Here is a 19,115-nt window from a genome sequence, read left to right as displayed (position 1 = left end):
GAGGTCTGGGCTGTTTGATACGTAGCTGTGAAATAGTTTCAGGTATTTCATTTGGGTTTGACTTTTTCTGGCTGTTGGTATTTTACACCTGCATGGGGAAGACACAAAAATCTACAATGTGCCTGGTAGAAGAAATGCAGTTTACTGCACCATACTTTAGGGATAAACTCTGCTGACACACAGTTCTATCAAAAACATAGTGTCAACTGAAAAAACTGCATCTATTTTTGTCTTTGTTAATGATATGTTACTCTTAACAATAGCAGCTGAATGAATCCTACTTGGAAGTTGGGTTTGTGTTCTTTAATACAAAGAACGTTGCACTGTATTTGGCAGACTTGCTTCTTCAGGAATAGCTTTACATCAAAAAGTTTTCTTTGTGATGGGAAGTAACCAAAATGTTGGGTTTTTTTTTTTTAATGTTGTATTTCTAGAAGGCATTTTTATCACCTGTCAGCTAATTCAACTGAGAATATTTGCCACTTGTTGAGGTACAGGATTTAGTAAAAAAAAAAAATAATCAAATATTGGATTGGCCGATTATCAAAATTATTGTTGCCAAGAAATTTAAGTACTTATAGTATCTGTTGATGGAATGGAAGTTGTTAAGGCATGAGTACAAACATGGTGTCTTCTCACTTTAAGCTTTTTCCTGTGTATTTGCAGTTTTTCCAGTTATAGTGTGCTTTGTGTTCTGCTTTTGTGCTTGCTTGATAATAATAAAGGACTAAATACCAGAGCCATTGGCTATCATGTCAGTATGTAAGGTCTGTGTAGTATATCATCTTCCCATATCGGGCTTTCTTGGTGTAGGTCATCTTAACTTTTTACTTCTGAATTCTGCAAATATGATTACCAGAAGAATCGATCATCTGTTAGCCTCCCTTTTGAGATCAGCAACCATCCTTTCTAGTGATGAAACGGTATGTGCATCAGTCCACAGGGCAAGAAACAGTAACTGTGTGTTTGGATGTACAATAAATGAATTTCCTGGACTGGGAGGTTGAAACTTTCCTACTGTAACCTTCAACTTTACAGGCGTGTTGGGTTTACTTTTTTTTTTTCTTTTGAGATTTAAATACATGCTTTGATTTTTAAGGTGATTTTAAATCTATTGGACTTTGGACTTTATTTGTTAATTCTTGAGGTATTTTAGATTCCTTTATGGCTTAAGTATTTCCTTGTCTCTTCATAGGACCCCAGCTGAATGCACAACTAGAAGGTTGGCTTTCTCAAGTACAGTCCACAAAGAGACCTGCTAGAGCCATTATTGCACCGTAAGTTTGAAATCTGGTTTTAGTATATATAATACTCAATCAGTTAAATGCTTCTTTATTTTGAGTGATTTTGAAAACTGGTGAAAGCTAACTTTTAGCTGAAAAAAATGTCATGGTTCCTAAATAAGTATTCTGGATATGGCATGAAATGGAAGAAATCCGTACACATTTTGATATATGATTAGTTTCCTTTCACTGATGGACTGAAGATATAACATGCCCTTGTGATCCAGTAAGACAGATAAGAAGTGTATTAGTGGAGTGGTAGTCTAAAGATGACAACTCTTCAAGCTCACTTGTAGTATGTAACAGCTATGCATATTAAAAAAAACCCAAACCCCAACAAAACATCAACATCGCCTCCAAATCAAAGTTTGGCAAAGCTTAAAACAAAAGTAATGAAACACTGTTCAGCTATTCATAATGGTTTACTTTTGTTATTTTAGTTTGGTTCTGTTTGGGTATTTTTGTCCACAGGAGAAACAGGGGTCATCTAAACTATTTAGGTAAAATTCAATTTACTGAAGATGGTCAAGGCATATAATAAGAAAAGTATGTTGGGTCATTCCAATTTATTGTGAGTTGGAAGGAAATGCTAGAAAAAGCACCTTAAAAATTATGTTTTTCCTGTACTGACATAGCGTTGACATGATGTTTGAAGTATTCCATAATAGTATTGAATGTGCAGAAGAAATTGTCCCAAATCTGCCTTAGTGTTTCTTGCAGGAATGTCTGGACAAAGGCCTTTCAGCTGCAGATTAGGTAACCTGGGTTATTTTTCCAGAACCGCTGGAAAAAGGTCCCATGGTCTTACCAAATTGTTTCATTAACTGTGCCTTTGTTTTCCCCCCCCATAAAGTGGGATATGGCTAATATTTTTACAAAAGACTGAAAAAGCTTGTAGCAGAGGGAACCTTTCAGAAGGCTCTGTTGACATTATCATAGCATACCGTGCTGGTTCGCAAAGTGTCAGTCTCCTGTTTATCCCCTTAGCATGTGTATGTCAGTGCCTTTCTGAGCTCTTCAGAATGAGTAAGTGACACTGAAGTAAAACCCCAGGGTAATTTTCAGGGTAACTTGCTGGATGTGTCGTTCTGTGGGTGTGTATACATGCATTTATGCATACATACATATGAATAAATATAAAATCCTCCAATGCTGTCAATGGGGAGCTTGTATCTTCAAATATCCTATATGTCCCAGGACTTGGAGTACGTCTCATTCTCAGTGTCATTGTGTAAAAAGACCATCTGAAAAGCTTTAGTTGTGTTGTTGCACATACTTGACTCAAAATCATAGAATCATAGAATCGTTTAGGTTGGAAAAGACCTTTAAGATCATCAAGTCCAACCATTGACCTAACCCTGCCATCCCACCACTAAAGCATGTCCCTAAGCACCTCGTCTGCCCGTCTTTTAAATACCTCCAGGGATGGGGACTTGACCACTTCCCTGGGCAGCTCATTCCAATGTTTGACAACCCTTTCATTGAAAACATTTTTCCTAATATCTAACCTAAACTAGGGTCACAGGTGCTCCAGAAACAATGTGGCCCAAGTGCTGTGCAGTGTGGACATAGCCTTCTGCTGTGGACGTGCTGCTGAGTGACCATGAGCTGTTCTCCACCACTTGGCCTTGGGACCCTGAGGAATGAACGTTCTCTGGAATTAATGCTTTTAGCACTGTAAACTGAATCTTCTGTTTTTAACAGTCTTGAACGGAACGGGTGTTAAGATTTGAAACAAGTAGTCAGAATAATTATGAATGGTTTTGGAGCATACACAGAAACATGGGTCGAGAAGGGCTCCAGGCCAGAATAATAGGAAATGATAAAGCATATGTCGCGTTCTCTGCAGGAAAAGCTACTGTGCTGCGTTCCACTCCTTTTCTTGTGCCTATTCATTCTCTTCCTGAGGTATTCTTCTGCAACGACAGAGCATTTTTATTTTCTTTATCTACTGTTAACATCTAGTCTCTCTTTGCCAGACCCCTCTGCTGTCATTGTATTCCATTACTAGAGCGTGGTTAGAAGAGCTTTCTCCAGCATCTTGTTATTCCCTTGTCCCCTGGCTGCACTCTTAGCATTATCATGAGCTTCTGATAGTATGCAGTTGTGTAGCCTGCCTGCCTGTATCCTTCACGAGTGACAAAAAGTGCTTTGATCTGGAGGCTTACTTACCAACTTTCCAGTAAATGGTCACTGATAGTTTTTTAAAAAATACATCCCTCGTACTGGAACGGTGCTCTTCAGCTGTATCAGGAGTTTTGGATCACTCTTACTATTTCTAGTTCACAGGGGGCAAAGAATATTTAAGATATGAACATTTAGTAGCAATACCAACATATTTAAAATGTTAAACAATATTTAACACGCTAACATTTTGTACACCTTGATTTGCAGCCATGCAGGATATACCTATTGTGGATCTTGTGCAGCCCATGCTTACAAACAAGTGGATCCTAACATTACGTAAGTATAAAAGTTTTTCTTTACAAAGTGTAAGGCAATGCCATTGCAATTTTCTGAGAAGCTGAATGTTCTTTTTACATTCTTACACCTCAAAGTACTCAGATATTAATTTTGTACTCTTTTTAGTCTTTTATTCATCCCTTCTGTTTTAACATTATATATATTCAAATTGTTCGGATGTTACAAAGGAAAAAAACAATATGATATTGTTGAAAATTAAAATGTAAAGCAGTATTTTCAAAAATTATTGAGAACTATTCATAAGTAACTTTTTAGAAGGGAGGGGTTAAAGGTGTTCTTTTTGCAGGTAAAAACATTTAATTTACTTCATTGCTTGATGTTCCACTGCTTTTATAAAAGCCCAAGCTTTTTTTTTTTCCTGGTTGCAGAGTGTCTTTGTTTCTTTTGCTTTGTTTTCATTGGGAGGTTTTGTTTGGTTTTTACATATGTTAAAATATTTGATCATGATTCTGCATTGGTTTTTCAGTGCAGGATTATGGGCTGAATGCTACCAGGATTCTCTTCTGCTGTGGAGAAAGTGACCAGTGTGTGTATATAATATTTGAAGTCAGTGAAAGTTACTTACTGTAATAATTTTAAATGGACTTGTGCTTCTAACAGCATGACAGTTTAAAAAAAAAAAAAAAAGAAAAAAAAACCCAACACACTACTGTAGTCTGTGCCTGCCTCTGAAAATATGAATCCAGTTATTCTAGGTTAAAGGAATATAATTCTTATGTGTTGTGATGACTGCAACATTTATTTAAATGACACAAATTTAAAACTTCTCTAGTATTTACTCAAAGTATGTATTTTGCAATGTTAATATAAAAACTGGCTATGTCTATCAGTTCCTTATGACGTAACATGTTGTAATGCTCTCCAAAGGCAATGGTTTTGGTTCTTTCTAAACTATTGTAAACAAAATGAAGATAACTTACAGTGTGACAGATAACTAGTTTTTCTGAAATTTCTAGAACAAGTTGCATTCCCCAGGTTCAGTGACACGGAGTTGATTGAACTTTCTGGATCATTTGCTGTTTTACCACATGGGATGTTTAGAACGGGCCAGCCATTCATCTTCCAGCTGAAGTATTGCACGTTTGGATATTTTGGTTTTATGAGCTCTGTAAAAAGTTTTAGGGTTTCAGCATAGCTTGCTATAGCACTCCACATGTAGGGGGAAAAAGAAAAAAATCTTTACACGTCTCCCACCCCGTTAGTTCACTTCCAGAAGCAAGATGATACGATCCTGAATCTGAAAAGCTGAATTTCCTATAGGTTTTTTTTCTTCTTTTCTTTAAGTCCTGTGGCAGGAGACCCTTAACATCTAATCAAGAGCCAGGAACTGCGGACTTGATGAAATAACATCATGACGATGTGTGAAAGCTCACCGTTATCAGCTAAAGCTACAAACGGGTGCCTGTCCAAGTCCATGTTGTTGATGGAATAGCTGGATAAAAACAGCATGTGATAATGACTTAAATTTGAATTTGGTGAAATCTGAAGTAAGGCTAATCAAGTAAATAAGTGAAAAGCTCCGAATGGCTAATAAACCCATAATCCTGATTTGAGGGCACATACCTGTAGTTGTTGAATGTGGTGTGTAACTGAAGGTTGTGTTGGTCCGAGGAGAGAATCCAAAAATCTGTTCTAAGGGGCTGTAACACATCGTTCAGCCTCCAAATGAGCCCTGTCAGACAGATTTCTAGCTGATGAGTGCCCTCTGATATGTAACCTGCTTAAGAGGTTTAAGGCTAAGGGAAGCATTATCGAACTGATCTCACGATCGGTTTTGAGATACCGAGCAAGGCTAGGCCATGGATTTGATCTGTGGTCTTAGACGCAGCAGAGTAAACCTCTCTTGGTAACCACCAGAAAGTATCGCTTTGTACGTTTTTATTGAACTTGTTGCTCTAAACCAAGTCTGTGTACAATTGCAGTTGTCTAAATTGTGGGCTTTTGTGTTAATTGTTGTAGCCGAAAAATTTTCATTCTTGGGCCTTCCCATCACGTGCCCCTTTCCCGATGTGCACTTTCCAGTGTGGACATTTATAGAACACCTCTGTATGATCTCCGAATTGACCAAAAGAGTAAGTGCATGATAAAGCTTACATCTTGAAGATTGCTGAGGCTCGAGTATTAACTGTGGTACTGCAGTGCTGAGGACTCTCTGGTTGGGCACTTCATTGCTTTTAAGCGGCGTACCAGTATAAGTCGGTTTTTACTGCAATGAAAGCTAACTTCTGAAAGACCCTGGTGGTTGCAGGCATTGCTATATCATAACCTTAACGTCTCTCCTGCTCTTGCAAGTAAAGAATTCTCAATCTTTGCATCTCTTTCCCATTAAGAGTGTGTGCCTCTTGACAACTGATCTTTAAAAGGGCTCTCAAAATTTAAAAGTGTTACATTTGAATAATAGCCCATTACACACCTGTTCCGTTATTCTGTGAAGTATTCTGTCTGGGAAAAAAAAAAGTGGTTTAGTTGGTTTATTTCTAAAAGAGGAACAAAAAGCTGCTATTACTTGGATGCATTATTGCATGTGACTTTTTTTTTTTTTAACTGGCAGAGTACCTACAGAACTTAAAAGCTGTTAGTTCATGAAATACCAGTCTTTCAAGATAAATTTGATATTTTGACTTTGATGTATTTTGAGGTATACCTAAAAAATACAGTGCCTTTTTCAGAAGGGCTGATGAGTGCAGATGTATTGCTATTTCATCATGACTGTGATTAAGCAAGTTAGTTCAGGCTTTCTACATAGTGCCTGCAGAAATTCCCTTAGGTAACAAATGTTTCGGTTTCTTAGAACTCCTTTATGGAGTGGAGAAGGAGGCACAGCTCTACATCAAATTCTTCATCCAGTGGAGAGTTTTCAAAATGTAGACATGACTCTGCATACCACCAAGTGCGCTTGAGAGTAGAAAAGTTAACTTATAAATGTGGATTAATTAATCAGTTTTTGCTGTCTCTAGATTTCATGATTCTGTTAATAATAAATTGTATTAAATAACACATCCAGCAATGGCTCAGCTGATCAGCAGTTTCTTTTTTTTTTTTTTTTTTTTAAACCTATGATGGTGTAATTTGTGAAAATAAGAATTCAGTGACTGGGGAAGTGCATGCATATGTTCAAATGTGTTTTATTTGTGTTACTTAAATTTTGTATTATAACTGAAAATCTTCCGCAATATACTGACAAGGTCACTGATTTAACACGCTTATTTTGTAAACCGAATCAAATACGTCTGCATCTTAATGACTTGAACATAATTTTAATCCTGAATTTATTTAAAAAACAGGTTGTTTATGATGACAGCCCTTGGAGGCAAGTAATTGGTTACAGTGGGCTTGTTCTTATAAAGATACACTGTAGCTTGCTTTACAGTGGGTTTTTTTTTTTTTTTAAAAAAAAGGAGTAAAAATTAATCTTTAATTCATTTCAGTTTATGGAGAATTGTGGAAGACTGGAATGTTTGAACGTATGTCCCTACAGACAGATGAAGATGAACACAGTATTGAAATGCATTTGCCTTATACTGCTAAAGCCATGGAAAGGTACTAGGGCTAATTACTTCTTCTACAAGAATGAGCATTACATGCCTTAAATGTTTGAACTACATGTGAAGTGCAGTAGGAAGTAATAATACCCTTTATGGTATATAATACCCTATATGATGTTATTATATGGTATATAATACCCACACTCCTCCACACCCCCCCCAGTAAAAATTCTGTGGAGGAGAGGGTCAGAGACCCTCTGTTGCTGTATGTATTAGTTGCCATAATAGAAACTGTGAGCAGAGCAAACACCTGAATGATGAAATTGGAACACCCCTTATAAACAAGTTTTATATGTTTGTATTGACTTAATACAGTTAATATTAGATATGCTTTCATTAATCTTTCTCAATAGCTGATTTTTATTTTTTTTTTCATTTTTGCACGGCATCTCTGAAAGAAGTTCAAATACTAATAGGTGTTTTCTGTGGTATTTTAAGTTTGTCCAGAGCCTTAATACTAATTTTGAAATCAGGGTTCTGTTTACACCTGCTATTTCAGATGCGTACTTTGAATAATTTTTCTTTAAAGGTGATAATTTTTGTCAATTTGTAGTGTGTGTGTGTGTGTCCGTCCCCCATCATTATCTTTTATATTTTCTTCCATCATATTTGTAATTTTCCCTGGAAGGATCAGTGTACATCTGGGTGCTATCTTGAGCATTTTCATATACGTTGGAAAATTACCCAACATTTGTGCAGCATCAGTACAGGGAGAATTTCATTCTTGCTTTATTGCTGGTTTCATTGTGTCTTTTCTTTTTGTTTGCCTGGTGTTTTCACTTTGCAGCAAAGATAAATACTGTTTGTGGGGGGATTTGTTTTCTGAAATTGAGGTAGTTCCAGGTTCTGAAACAACTTCCTAGTATGACCTTATCAAATTCACTGTATGTTCAATTCAATAGTGCCCTTCTAAACCATTCTGCAATTGCAGTTAGCAAGCCCTGAAAAAACTTCAGCTGTTACTTGAATTACAACCTCTTTTCTTTTGCTTATAAGCCATAAGGATGAGTTTACTATTATTCCTGTGTTGGTCGGAGCACTGAGTGAGTCAAAAGAGCAGGAATTTGGAAAACTCTTCAGTAAATACCTAGCTGATCCTAGTAACCTCTTTGTGGTTTCTTCTGACTTTTGCCATTGGGGTAAGTTTCACATCTCTTCATTAAAACAGTATGATGAATATCTTATAGTGATTTTCAAATAATGTATTTTATTAAACATTGAACATTTTAACTTCTGATAAATGTATCTTTGAAACGTAAATGCCTTTGTAAAGCTAAAAAAGGACTTTTCTTTTTTTAATCTGGAACAATAAATGAAAAATATTAATGTGGTAATGTGTTTTCAGTGTAGCAGAGGAAATAAACGGTGAAGGTGTATGGGTTTATATGCATCTCTTCACTGCTGCAATGAAATAAGTGTCTGAAGTTTCTTGCTCTTTTTACTCTTCTTTTAAGCACCTCAAAGCAACTTGCAAAACTAATTAGCTAAAAATTCACCGGACATGGCAACATCCCTCTGACAGAAATAAGTTTTGTACGTTTTACTGCTGGGTAAGATAGCAGATGGAGTATTTATGCCAATTCACCAGAGCTATCCCAGTTCATCTTGGTGGCAGAGCTATAAAGACTCCAGAAGCCTTGACTTCTGTCCTGCTTTAACATTTTATTTTTCTTTTAAGTGTGATAATAGCTGGAAAGGGGACTGCTTCAGAAAGATACGTTTTATGTTACACAACAGACCTTCTTCCCTTTTTTCATTGTCATCCTTGGTCAACTGACGTAATTAAGCGCATATTTTGCTCATCTTTGAATTGTGGAATAGGTGGAGGGATATAAGAATGACCTGGGTTCTGTTGTGGCTAATGAACCATCTAGAAGTGTTCATTGAATTATCTTGAACCTTTTCTTTTAACCTTCATTTACTGTGGGTATTGTGCACGCAGAAGTAGCCTGACTCCAGGGTTGACTTTGTCAAGAGGGATAGTGAAATGAAATGTTGCTTTACTTCTTAATTTGTAGAATTGGATTCCAAGGCAATAACAGGCAATTAGTAAGTGATATAGCAGTGTCAGTTCTACCTAGCAGGTTTTTCTTTAGGAATATAGCTGCCCATCATGTATTTTTTACTTCGCTTCTGGGCTGCTACTTTGATAATTGCCCTAGAATTTCCTCAGTGCAGCTATAAAGTATAAAATAAATGAAGATTACTACTTTACAAATATTATAATTTCAATTATTTAGTAAGTACTAGGGAGTGTTTTAGCTACGATTTTTCCCTTTTTTATTTTATACATGATTTTTGTTTCAAGGTCAGAGGTTCCGTTACAGTTACTATGATGAATCCCAAGGAGAAATTTATAGATCCATTGAGCACCTAGATAAAATGGTAAGTTTTCAGATTTGGTGGAACTAACTAACAAATTTCTCCTGTACATTACATTTCTTTGAACACTTTAGAAGTTTCTCTAACAAAATATTATAGAATAGCTATTTTATTGACTGTATACTTTTCCTTTGTTTACCACAATAAGAACTTAGCTGTTGTTTTTAGCTAGTATCCTCCATCTGACTGACTGCGCACATTATATTGCGGGTGTAATCTAGTAAGCATAATTGATGAGAATAAATGCATGTTTGCCTACCTAAAATGCCCTAGTGTAATGTAATTCCTGTCCACATACCCTCTTACCTTTTTGAGAAGCAATAAGAATTATGAATCAAGTATTGTGGTAGTTCAGGCTTGATAGCTATGATACCTGCATATCGAAACAGCGTTGTGATTATGCTAATGGTTTCGGCAACATCCATTTTGAGGAGGAAAGGCTGTAGCGGATTGTGCTGGTCAGGAAAACTAAAGGCACCGTTTCCTTGGGAGTATTCTTCCCCCTCGTCCCTTACTCTGCAGTAGGTGGTGGGGAAAAATGATAGACTGTACTTCATTCTGGGTTTGAAAAACGGCTGAAAGGAATTCTAAATACATAAAGATCATGATGCCGATTAAGATGCATTTCCTCTGCAGTTACAGGAGCCAAGGATTTCTTTTTAAATGAAAAAAATCGTGTTAATGTTCAAGACTATACTTGAGACACAGAATAGGAGTAATTCTCTTGGAAATACGTAACCTTAAAATTTGTTTTAAAACTATTCGGATCGTTTATGTAAGTTCTGTAAAATCTGTTAGACGAGAGAACTGTTGTTATTCAGGGCATGTTAATTTTTTTCCATGTCTTGAAGGAATAAATCCTATCTGCTGGAGAAATCTCTGGAGTTTTTTGCTTTGTGTATCTATATTAAACTCTTTTGTTTTTCCACTATTCGTCGCTGGAATGGAAACAGTAAATAATTGGCCTTCATTCTATCTATCCCATTTTTAATATTTTTTGTTGTCAGTTGATAGGTTTCTCTATAAAGTCAAGTGTTTTTCTACAGAGTCCCAGAATTTGCAGCTCTGAGTGTTTTTGCAGGAGGGCGGATTAAGGTGCATTAGCAAACATTACCTTTCCTCTTGTTAATATCTGCAGTGAAGGCTTGTAGAAAGGCTGGACTTTGGCATTTAATTACTTTTCGTGAATACATTGCTGCACGAACTCTTTCTTTTGGTAGTTATTCAGCCAAAAGGAAATTACATTTTTTGTAACGTTGAAAATTACATCTACGGTTTAATAACTATAACAATACTTTTTCAATCTTAAGTTTATCTGGAAAACTAAACATGCTGCATAGCAGTATACTGTGGTGATTTTTGCCTGTTTATATTTTGCCATATATAAACATGTGACTTGGTATTCAAACTTTGTACAGAGTAGGTTTTGCTTTTGGTGAATTTCAGAAATTTCTTTTTAGCAGTATTGTGGGTACACTTGGGACGCTATCCACAATGCCACAAAGATCTCCCTGTCATGTTTCCCTGGCTTTTGGAAGGAGTTTATTCAATTTTATATGCCCCACTCAGCTATTTCTTGTTTCCTTAGTACTGAATTTTTTGAATGTCATTTGGCATGCTGAAGCAGCTTGTATTGTTGTAACCACCAGGCCTCTCCGCAGAGAAAATAGCATTAAGATAGAGACAAAACTGTATTGGAACCATCAGAGGTTTTAACCTCTGCTATTACTGGCCCAATAGTTTTATTGGCCCTAACTAGCAAAACAGTCGGGTGAGCGCTTTGTAAGCAGGAAGACATTCTGGCTTAAGATGAAATGACTTTTCCTGAGAAGTGCCCTTGGTGGAGGACATTGGTCTCTTCCTTATTTAGGCTGCACCTTAAGTACAGATGCACGATGATTTTCCCAGCTAGTGCATAAACTACGCTAAACGCTTTGGGCATTGAAGATTTGCTAACCTGGTAACCGGTGTGAGAAATTTTATTTGCTGTGATTTTAAGCTAGAGCCCTTAGACTCCAGCATAAAAAAAAAATAGAGTAGTAAATACTGCTGGGCAGACATCGGTTTCTCCATGGTAACTCTTAATGTGACCGCTCTGTTACCCTGGGGGTATCACAGTGCACCTTGTGAAGCGACGGTGAAAGGAGTAAACAGCCCCATGGTTAATAGGGGTTCCTTAGGAAAGAACCCTCAAATGAAGAGTTATAATTGAGCAGCTGATGTGCAATAATTTGTTTGTGTATCATAACCTGATACCTAACCATCTTTTTAAGTAAAAGTGGGGGAGTATTCTGTAAGATGTCATGGAAGAGTAATTATTTTTTGATTATGGCTAGCCAGAAAGTGCAGACTGCTCACTTCAATCTTCACTGCCAGATTGCTCATTTTATATCTATTTGTGAAACCTTATGCCTCACTTGAGTTCAAGAGGAGGATTCTGTTACCCTGGATGCTGAAGGAGGAGGATAATGCAGGCACTGAGGAGCGCTGTGCAGGAACAGCCAGCAGGAGCTGTGCATGCTCATGGAACGGGTGGCTACTCTGGTGGCTGTAATGGACTACGGAATTCTGGTGGCTTCTGCAGTGCCACTGCGGTGTGCCAGCACCTTCCACGGGGCTTCAGCCTGGGAAGGCCTCAGCTTGGGCGTAATGCAAGACCATGACTCTTGCCTGGGCGCCCAGCTCCCTGCTCTCTCTGCTGTGCCCAGCCAGTCATTTTCCTGTTGGTTGTTCATCTTCTAGTCGGGGTGACCCTTCCATGCAAAGGTAGTTGGACTGGCTACTGCTAAGACCAAGTTTGTTTCTACTTCTATAAGCATGCTACTATTTTTAGATTTTATTTTTTTTTAAGTGTGAAGAAGCAGCTGAAGTAACTGATTGCAAACTTAAACTTGACCAGCCAAAGGATTATTGTAGTCTAAAATTAGCCCATGAGTTATTTTTGGTTTGTTTGGGTTTTGTTGGGTTTGGGTTTTTTGTTTTTTGTTTTTTTTTTTTTGGTAAGCTTATAGGTACCTGGTCCTATGGGGACGATCTTTAAGAATTTAACTGCTTTTAATCATATTAAGTCTGCTATGCTAGGATATTGTAGATGCCATTTACAGTGTCTGGTTAACTGAGATACGCAATTTCTTTGTGGTGCCATAATAACCATATGGTAAACTGCAGAACTGTGTGATGGTTTGGATTTTTATCATGGGGGTTTTGTCATATATTTTAACTCTGTTCTGAACCATGCCTGGCTGAGTTATTTTGAATACTGAAAATGATTAGCTTCATACTTCTGCTTTTTAGAAAAATAAAACCCAGCCTCACAAAAATGTTTCCTTTGTTCCTCAACACCATTTTAGACTGAGAAATAAGCTTGGTAGTCTTTGCTCCTCTGCCACAACAATTTTTAAATCCAAAAGATTGAAAAGTTCAGTACAGCTGAATGCTTACAGGTACGTGTTAATACCTGTTTCCTATGGATTCTCTCCAATCTGTGATGTATGGAGCTCTGTTAGCGTTTGCTGGGATGAACTGCATAGCTCTAAATGTTTTGCAGTGCTGAACTGTGCACTGAAATGAGCTTACTAGGCATTCTGATAAATCCATGTCCGTTCATTTGAGACAAATGCTCAAATGCCTCTGGCCAGTATGTTCCAGTGACTTACAGCTATAAACTGAGCCTCTCTCTCTCAATTGAGCAGCTATTTTTCATTTTTTATAAAGTCATGGAAGGGTTTACAAAATATATTCTTATGAGCTGTTCAGTATCTGAGTAAGTGCCTTATGCATGTTTAGTTTCACTTGAGTATATAGTTAAGTTTGGTTCAGCTTTCTTTAGCTGTCTATTGGCATGTACAATTTACGAGTAAACAGATGGTTCAAAGACATGCTGCTTAAACTTTAGAAATGCAATGATAATCTGTGTAATCACTGCTAGTTAGAGAATAGCTACCTTTATTTTTTTGGCACTTACTTAGGTTCTGTAGATCTGGAGTGAGTAACAGCTGAATTACCAGCCGGGGGTCCAAGCACCATCTCCATAACCCTGGAATTGCTCTTGCCAGCAATTGGTCAGCATAGTTTGGTTTTATTTTTCCATAAATATTTTTCCATAAAATGTATCTCTCTATGAATTCATCTTACGTCTGTTTTTAATGAAAAGTACACAGAGGTGGTGGTTGTGGTTGCTGTTTTCTAATCCTCCCTGACTTTGTTGGAAATCTCCAGCTCCTACACTGTAAACTGGGAGCCAGTCTGAATAATTAGCCTATCTGCCAGATGAGCCAACACCCTCGTAGAGTATTCAAGAGGTTTCACTCTTGAGGTTGAGACTTCAGACAGACTGACTGCTTCCCGCATTGTGATTTCTCCTTTTATCACCCACACATTCCCAAAAGCAGGGGAAGGGGTTGGGGCAATCGCAGAAACCTTAGGAGAAATTCGCTCCCTTTCTGATACGAACCTCCCGTTGTTCCCATGCAAAGTGTGTGATTTTTTCCAGTCTCTGAAGAAAACCTTCATCAGCTACATGTAAGAAGCACAACTATGTGTCTTACTGAATTATTGAGTGTCTGGAGCTTATTTACCCAGTGAAGAGAATTAATGATTTTCAGAGGAAGGAAAAACACAAGAGGGTGGAGTCTAATACAGGCAAAACAGCAAAGCCATGATAAAACGCAGACAATAATTGATTTAGACTTGCTTTAAACTACTTTCCTTGCATTTGATCTGCTCTGTGGGGTGGGGTAGGAGTAGGCTGTGTATGGAGTTGTAGGATTCTTTAAGAGTGCAAATGTTGTATATGTGGAAGGTTTTGTTTTCCATAGTATGACTCCATGGGATGATGGGTCTCACTGTGGATGGAGTAAAGGCTGTATATGTGTGACTGCCTCATGTAAAGTGGAAGCATCATCTCCTGGCTCTGATGTTTCTGTTGTGCACCAACTTTCTAGCGCTTTAGAGGTGTTCTGGATCTGCTTTTTATGCTCCGAGCAGACGGTCAGCCTGTGCTCAGATCAACTGCCTTGCATGCCTGATGTGTCTAGGATACATTACACTTGCTACATGCTTGAATTGCATGTGTATATATTGATGATTTGTCTAGGGGGTTTGGACATCCAGAAGTCCCAGGCAAGTGCTCGGCCCTGTTATCAGGGAGAAGTGGTCGAGGCAAAACGTCTTCCTGCTTTGCTCTTTTAGTGAATTTACCTGGTTGTAGCTGTACAAAATCCTATGGAAGTAGGGCACCCTTGGAGGTGGGGATCAGCCAGTCTGCAGGAGGAGCTTTTTTAACATGAGCTTCACTGGCATCTGCAAAGATCTTCACAGATCTGTGGATCACTGACAGCTTTGGAAGAGCTCCTGCGCTTTTAGTTTGGCAAAGGATGGCAACAAGATGACTACAAGCTAGAGCTCACATGCTGAGATTCCCTTGATACCCTTGGTACAAATTAGAGGGTTTTTTCATACTGAAGCATTCTGTCTTGTCATAAATAGGTGATGTATAAACAGCTGCTTATGAATGTGTGAAGTAATCATTGGTATCGATTCTTTTTCAGGGTATGAGCATTATAGAGCAGCTAGATCCTGTATCTTTTAGCAATTACTTGAAGAAATACCATAATACAATATGTGGAAGACATCCTATTGGCGTATTATTAAACGTAAGTAACTTTTGATTTGTTGCAAAATGTAACTTTTAGCAAAATGCTTACATTTGTTTTGAATACAATATTGCTGGAGTATTCCCTACTTCTAAAATGGCAAGTCTTGAATTAATTTATTTTTCCAAGTGTTCTCAGCTTGGCCTCCAATTTCCACGTCTTGCCTGTAGACAAATGTATGCTTTTACAAGGGCTGAAGGTTTTCAGTTCCCTAAGGGAGATGAGGTGCCATGTTCGTTTTGAATTTCAATGAAATACAATCATTCACTTTCTTTTGGCCCTAAATAAACAAATAAATCCATCTCCCTTAAGAAGTAAGTACTTACTCTTTTGAATCAGTACTTACCAACACGTAGATATTTTTTCTGTATTGCTGTTAGCTAGCTATTGTGAGTGCCTTTTAATGTTTGGCAGCGTTTTTGAGTTTGGAAAACACGATGAGAGATTGCCTCTGTAAGTATTAGTGCAGTGCACCGTTAACTCATAAATTAATGGCAATTAGAATTCAGATTAACTGGTACTTTCTAGTTACCGTATTCTGCTTTGGTGATGCAGTGCAAACATAAACCTGGCTTAACTTAGTTGTCTAAATTGGGTCACAGCTGCTTTACAGCACTGCTCGAGTGCTGTCGTATTGCTTGAATGAATCTCACCGTATTTTTACTGTAATTCAAATCTGAAACTGGAAGCATGCTAACCTTTTTAAAAGGGAAAACTTAATTCACTGGAAATGTAGTCTATATGGAGAACACATAGAGGAACCTTGTAAATTGGAGTCTATAAAAGTTTGTATGAGCAATATCAATATTGGGGGACGCATGTAGCAAAATTCAGTACAGTGACAACTCTGCAAAAATATCCAACTCTTAGCCTCAGATAATGATTAGTTTTGCAGTGAATCTGAGCGAAATTCTGTTCATTCACTTTTGCCAGTTGTCACACTTTAATGAATTATCTTGGTTCATTCTTTTTCTTTAATGGAAGAAATACGATCTGAAAAGTGTCGATAGTGTTGAAGGGTTTTTTTTGTTACATCTGTGCTTCTGTATAAATTTGCTATGGAACTGAAAGCATTGTTTCTAAAGGATCTGTTTTGAAAGGTTGTTTAGTATTGCTTTATGAAACTGCATGGATGTACATAGTGCAGGGGGGAGAGTGTCAGTAAATGAAACAGCACAGAAAAGTGTTAGGTCCACAAATTACTCAGAGGTGCTTATATTATTGCGAGAGATGGTGCAAGGACCCCTGGGTGAGGGGAGAGGATGGAGATGTAGAAAATGTCATCATTTCACCAATACCTTTTTTTTTTTAAGCAGCTTTTTTTCCTCTCTTCAGGCTATCAACGAGCTCCAGAAGAATGGAATGAATATGAGCTTTTCATTTTTGAATTATGCTCAGTCAAGCCAGTGTCGAAACTGGCAAGACAGCTCAGTGAGTTACGCAGCTGGAGCGCTTATGGTCCACCGAACCGCTGAATGCTCAGGGATGGCACCTGCACACACTCTGTATACGGGGTCCCAGCCTAGCCCTTACAAAGATACAGTCCCTGGTCTTTGGGTATACTGAAACCTCAAACTAATAGAACTCTTCTTTTCTAGTAGGTGTAGTCCTTCCTTAGTTTCAACTCATTTAAAAATGCTTTCTTGTTTAGGACAATGGAAGGAAGGCTGGTATCGAAACATTTTGTGATTTTTTTTTTTTTTTAAATTTTTTTTTTTGATTTTTTTTTTTTTTTTTGGTTCTTTTTTTGGAAAAGATAAAAGGCTATGAAGGTATGGTGGCAGACAGTCCTTACAAATACAACATGTAAAGCATTTACCATATCCTAAATTTGCACTCTTTGCAGACCTGTGCACATGTACTCAGCTTTCAGAATAGTTTTGCAAGTTGTAAACAGAAAAAGGAGTGGAAGCTTTTTAATAAAAGAAAAAAAAAAAAAGGAAAACAACGCATTTATAAATGATCCTGTATTAGAATATAATAAAACTCCAGTATAGTCAGTTACTACCCGTGATGTACAACAGATATCTTCTATTTTAGTTGCTAATAAAGGGCTACACAAACCAAAATAGTCTGATTTAAACTTATTGCTTTGTGTTCTGTATGTGGCTGCTTGTCATTAACATCCTTTATCCTCAGTTCTTATACTCAATAATTCAGCCATTTTGTAAAATACTTTAGAATGTATTTTATATTCAACATTTGTTATGACTACTTAATTTACAGATTATTTTTTTTTAATCTTAAACCGGCACCATGAGTTCAGCTGTGCAAAAGAATTTTAAAAACCTTTTGTATATTCTAATTATTTTTGGTTTACATTTACCTATAAAGTAGTATCTTTTAGTATGTGGTACAGATTTATATCAGAAATACTTTTAATGATTTTTATGCTGTTTGATTATTAAAGTGAAATGGATGCAGTATTTTTATTTGAAGTGACTTAAAATTGAAAACAAACGGTAGCTTGAAAATGGGAACTCGTAGAGTGTTCATAGGCCACAGAAGCCATACAGTGCTAAGCTCAAGCAATTACTCCTCAAGGATTTAATTGGGAGGGGAAGATAAGACTTCTCTTATTTTTATTTTTTATTCTTTGACTGTGGGTAGGATTGTTTCATGTTCTTTAAACATCATCACATCTTGGGAGTTCTTGAATTTTCTTCCAGCCAAAATAATGGTGTAATGATTTGAGTTGTTATCATTCCTGAAGACTTCCTTTTGTTCTGATAAGAAATGCAAAGTAGGATGGCAGTACTGGCTCATTATCTAAATGGAGATTTCATTCCCTGGTATTTCACCTACTGTCAGGCAACCTCCTGGTACATTCAGCTTTTCTGGGTGGCAGAGGGGAATTTCAGAATTCAATTTGGATTATCTTTGAAAGTTGTGGGAATTGCTGCATGCAAAGTCTTTACCTGAAAGTGCACCAAACATTTTGATTTTTCTATTAAAGTAGCCTTTTGCAAACAGGCACTGCTTGCACCACTTCTATTTTCCCTGTCAGAGTTGGCCACCGTTTCAATAACAACAGGTGAATGCTCCATTTACAAAATGAACTACTTTGCAAATCCTCAGAATCCATCCCAAAAGCTAAACTCCTTTGCATGTCCGTTCTTTTAGTTGCCTTATTGCTCTGCCTTGTTCTTGACAAGTCTCAGCAGCAGACGGGGAACACAGCTTTTGACAGACCAGCAGGAAGGCTGTGCAGGCAAAACTGAACTGGTAGCCAGTCTTTATAAATACTTGACTGTGCCTTATCAAAAAAAGTAGTTTGATCATGAAGATTAATTTTTTTTTTCTTTAATCTTGGGTGAATACAAGTTTAATTAGGACTCCGGTTTCTTTCAGTCTTATGCCAAATGCTTAATGTTGTCATTGAAATACATGGTTAATTGGAACAATTAAGTATATACATTCTCCCTAAAGTAATCATAGTAATTAGCCTCTGAATACAAATGCCCAAGTTGCATCTTAGCTCTCTAAGATAGTTTTAATAAAACCAAAACTTAACTGGAAGAGCTGCAAGGAAATTGGTCAGCCGTTTTGCTCAGCACAATGTTATTGAAGTATCTTACAGTGAAAGCACATGTAAACTGTGTAATGTATTTCAAAATAAAGTTTCTAATTAAAATGGGAATTTCTGTGCCTACTAATAACCAGCAATGACAGTTCAGAAGCCCGCTCAGAGAGAAATTTAAAGCGTTGTGAAACCTGCTCTAACTTCAGAAGGACTTCTTGTAAAACCCCTGTTTGAGAGCAGAAAA

At 37.3% G+C, this 19,115-nt stretch overlaps 1 protein-coding gene across 3 annotated transcripts; it reads left to right on the top strand.

Annotated features, from left to right (window-relative positions):
* Window positions 1-1,174: 1,174 nt before the first annotated feature.
* MEMO1 (mediator of cell motility 1) lies at window positions 1,175-18,738 on the top strand. 3 transcript variants are annotated; one of them, XM_035892500.1, is made up of 8 exons: window positions 3,672-3,746; window positions 4,234-4,313; window positions 5,727-5,839; window positions 7,196-7,307; window positions 8,309-8,451; window positions 9,621-9,697; window positions 15,244-15,348; window positions 16,684-18,738. In XM_035892500.1, exons 4-8 carry the CDS (start codon window positions 7,222-7,224, stop codon window positions 16,912-16,914), a joined length of 642 nt encoding a protein of 213 aa, XP_035748393.1. In that variant the 5' UTR covers window positions 3,672-3,746; window positions 4,234-4,313; window positions 5,727-5,839; window positions 7,196-7,221; the 3' UTR covers window positions 16,915-18,738. The 3 variants fall into 3 exon arrangements, with proteins under 3 accessions (XP_035748386.1, XP_035748393.1, XP_035748400.1); XM_035892507.1 differs by lacking the exon at window positions 4,234-4,313 and adding an exon at window positions 5,052-5,254 and having other exon boundaries at window positions 3,682-3,746; XM_035892493.1 differs by lacking the exons at window positions 4,234-4,313; window positions 5,727-5,839 and adding an exon at window positions 1,175-1,277 and having other exon boundaries at window positions 3,678-3,746.
* The last annotated feature ends 377 nt before the right edge of the window (window positions 18,739-19,115 follow it).

Source organism: Egretta garzetta, unplaced genomic scaffold, assembly GCF_000687185.1.
Source record: "Egretta garzetta isolate BGI_Z169 unplaced genomic scaffold, ASM68718v1 scaffold130, whole genome shotgun sequence".
NCBI lineage: Eukaryota > Metazoa > Chordata > Aves > Pelecaniformes > Ardeidae > Egretta > Egretta garzetta.
The sequence above is the reverse complement of the archived record's forward strand: the minus strand, read 5'-3'. Positions and strand labels throughout refer to the sequence as shown.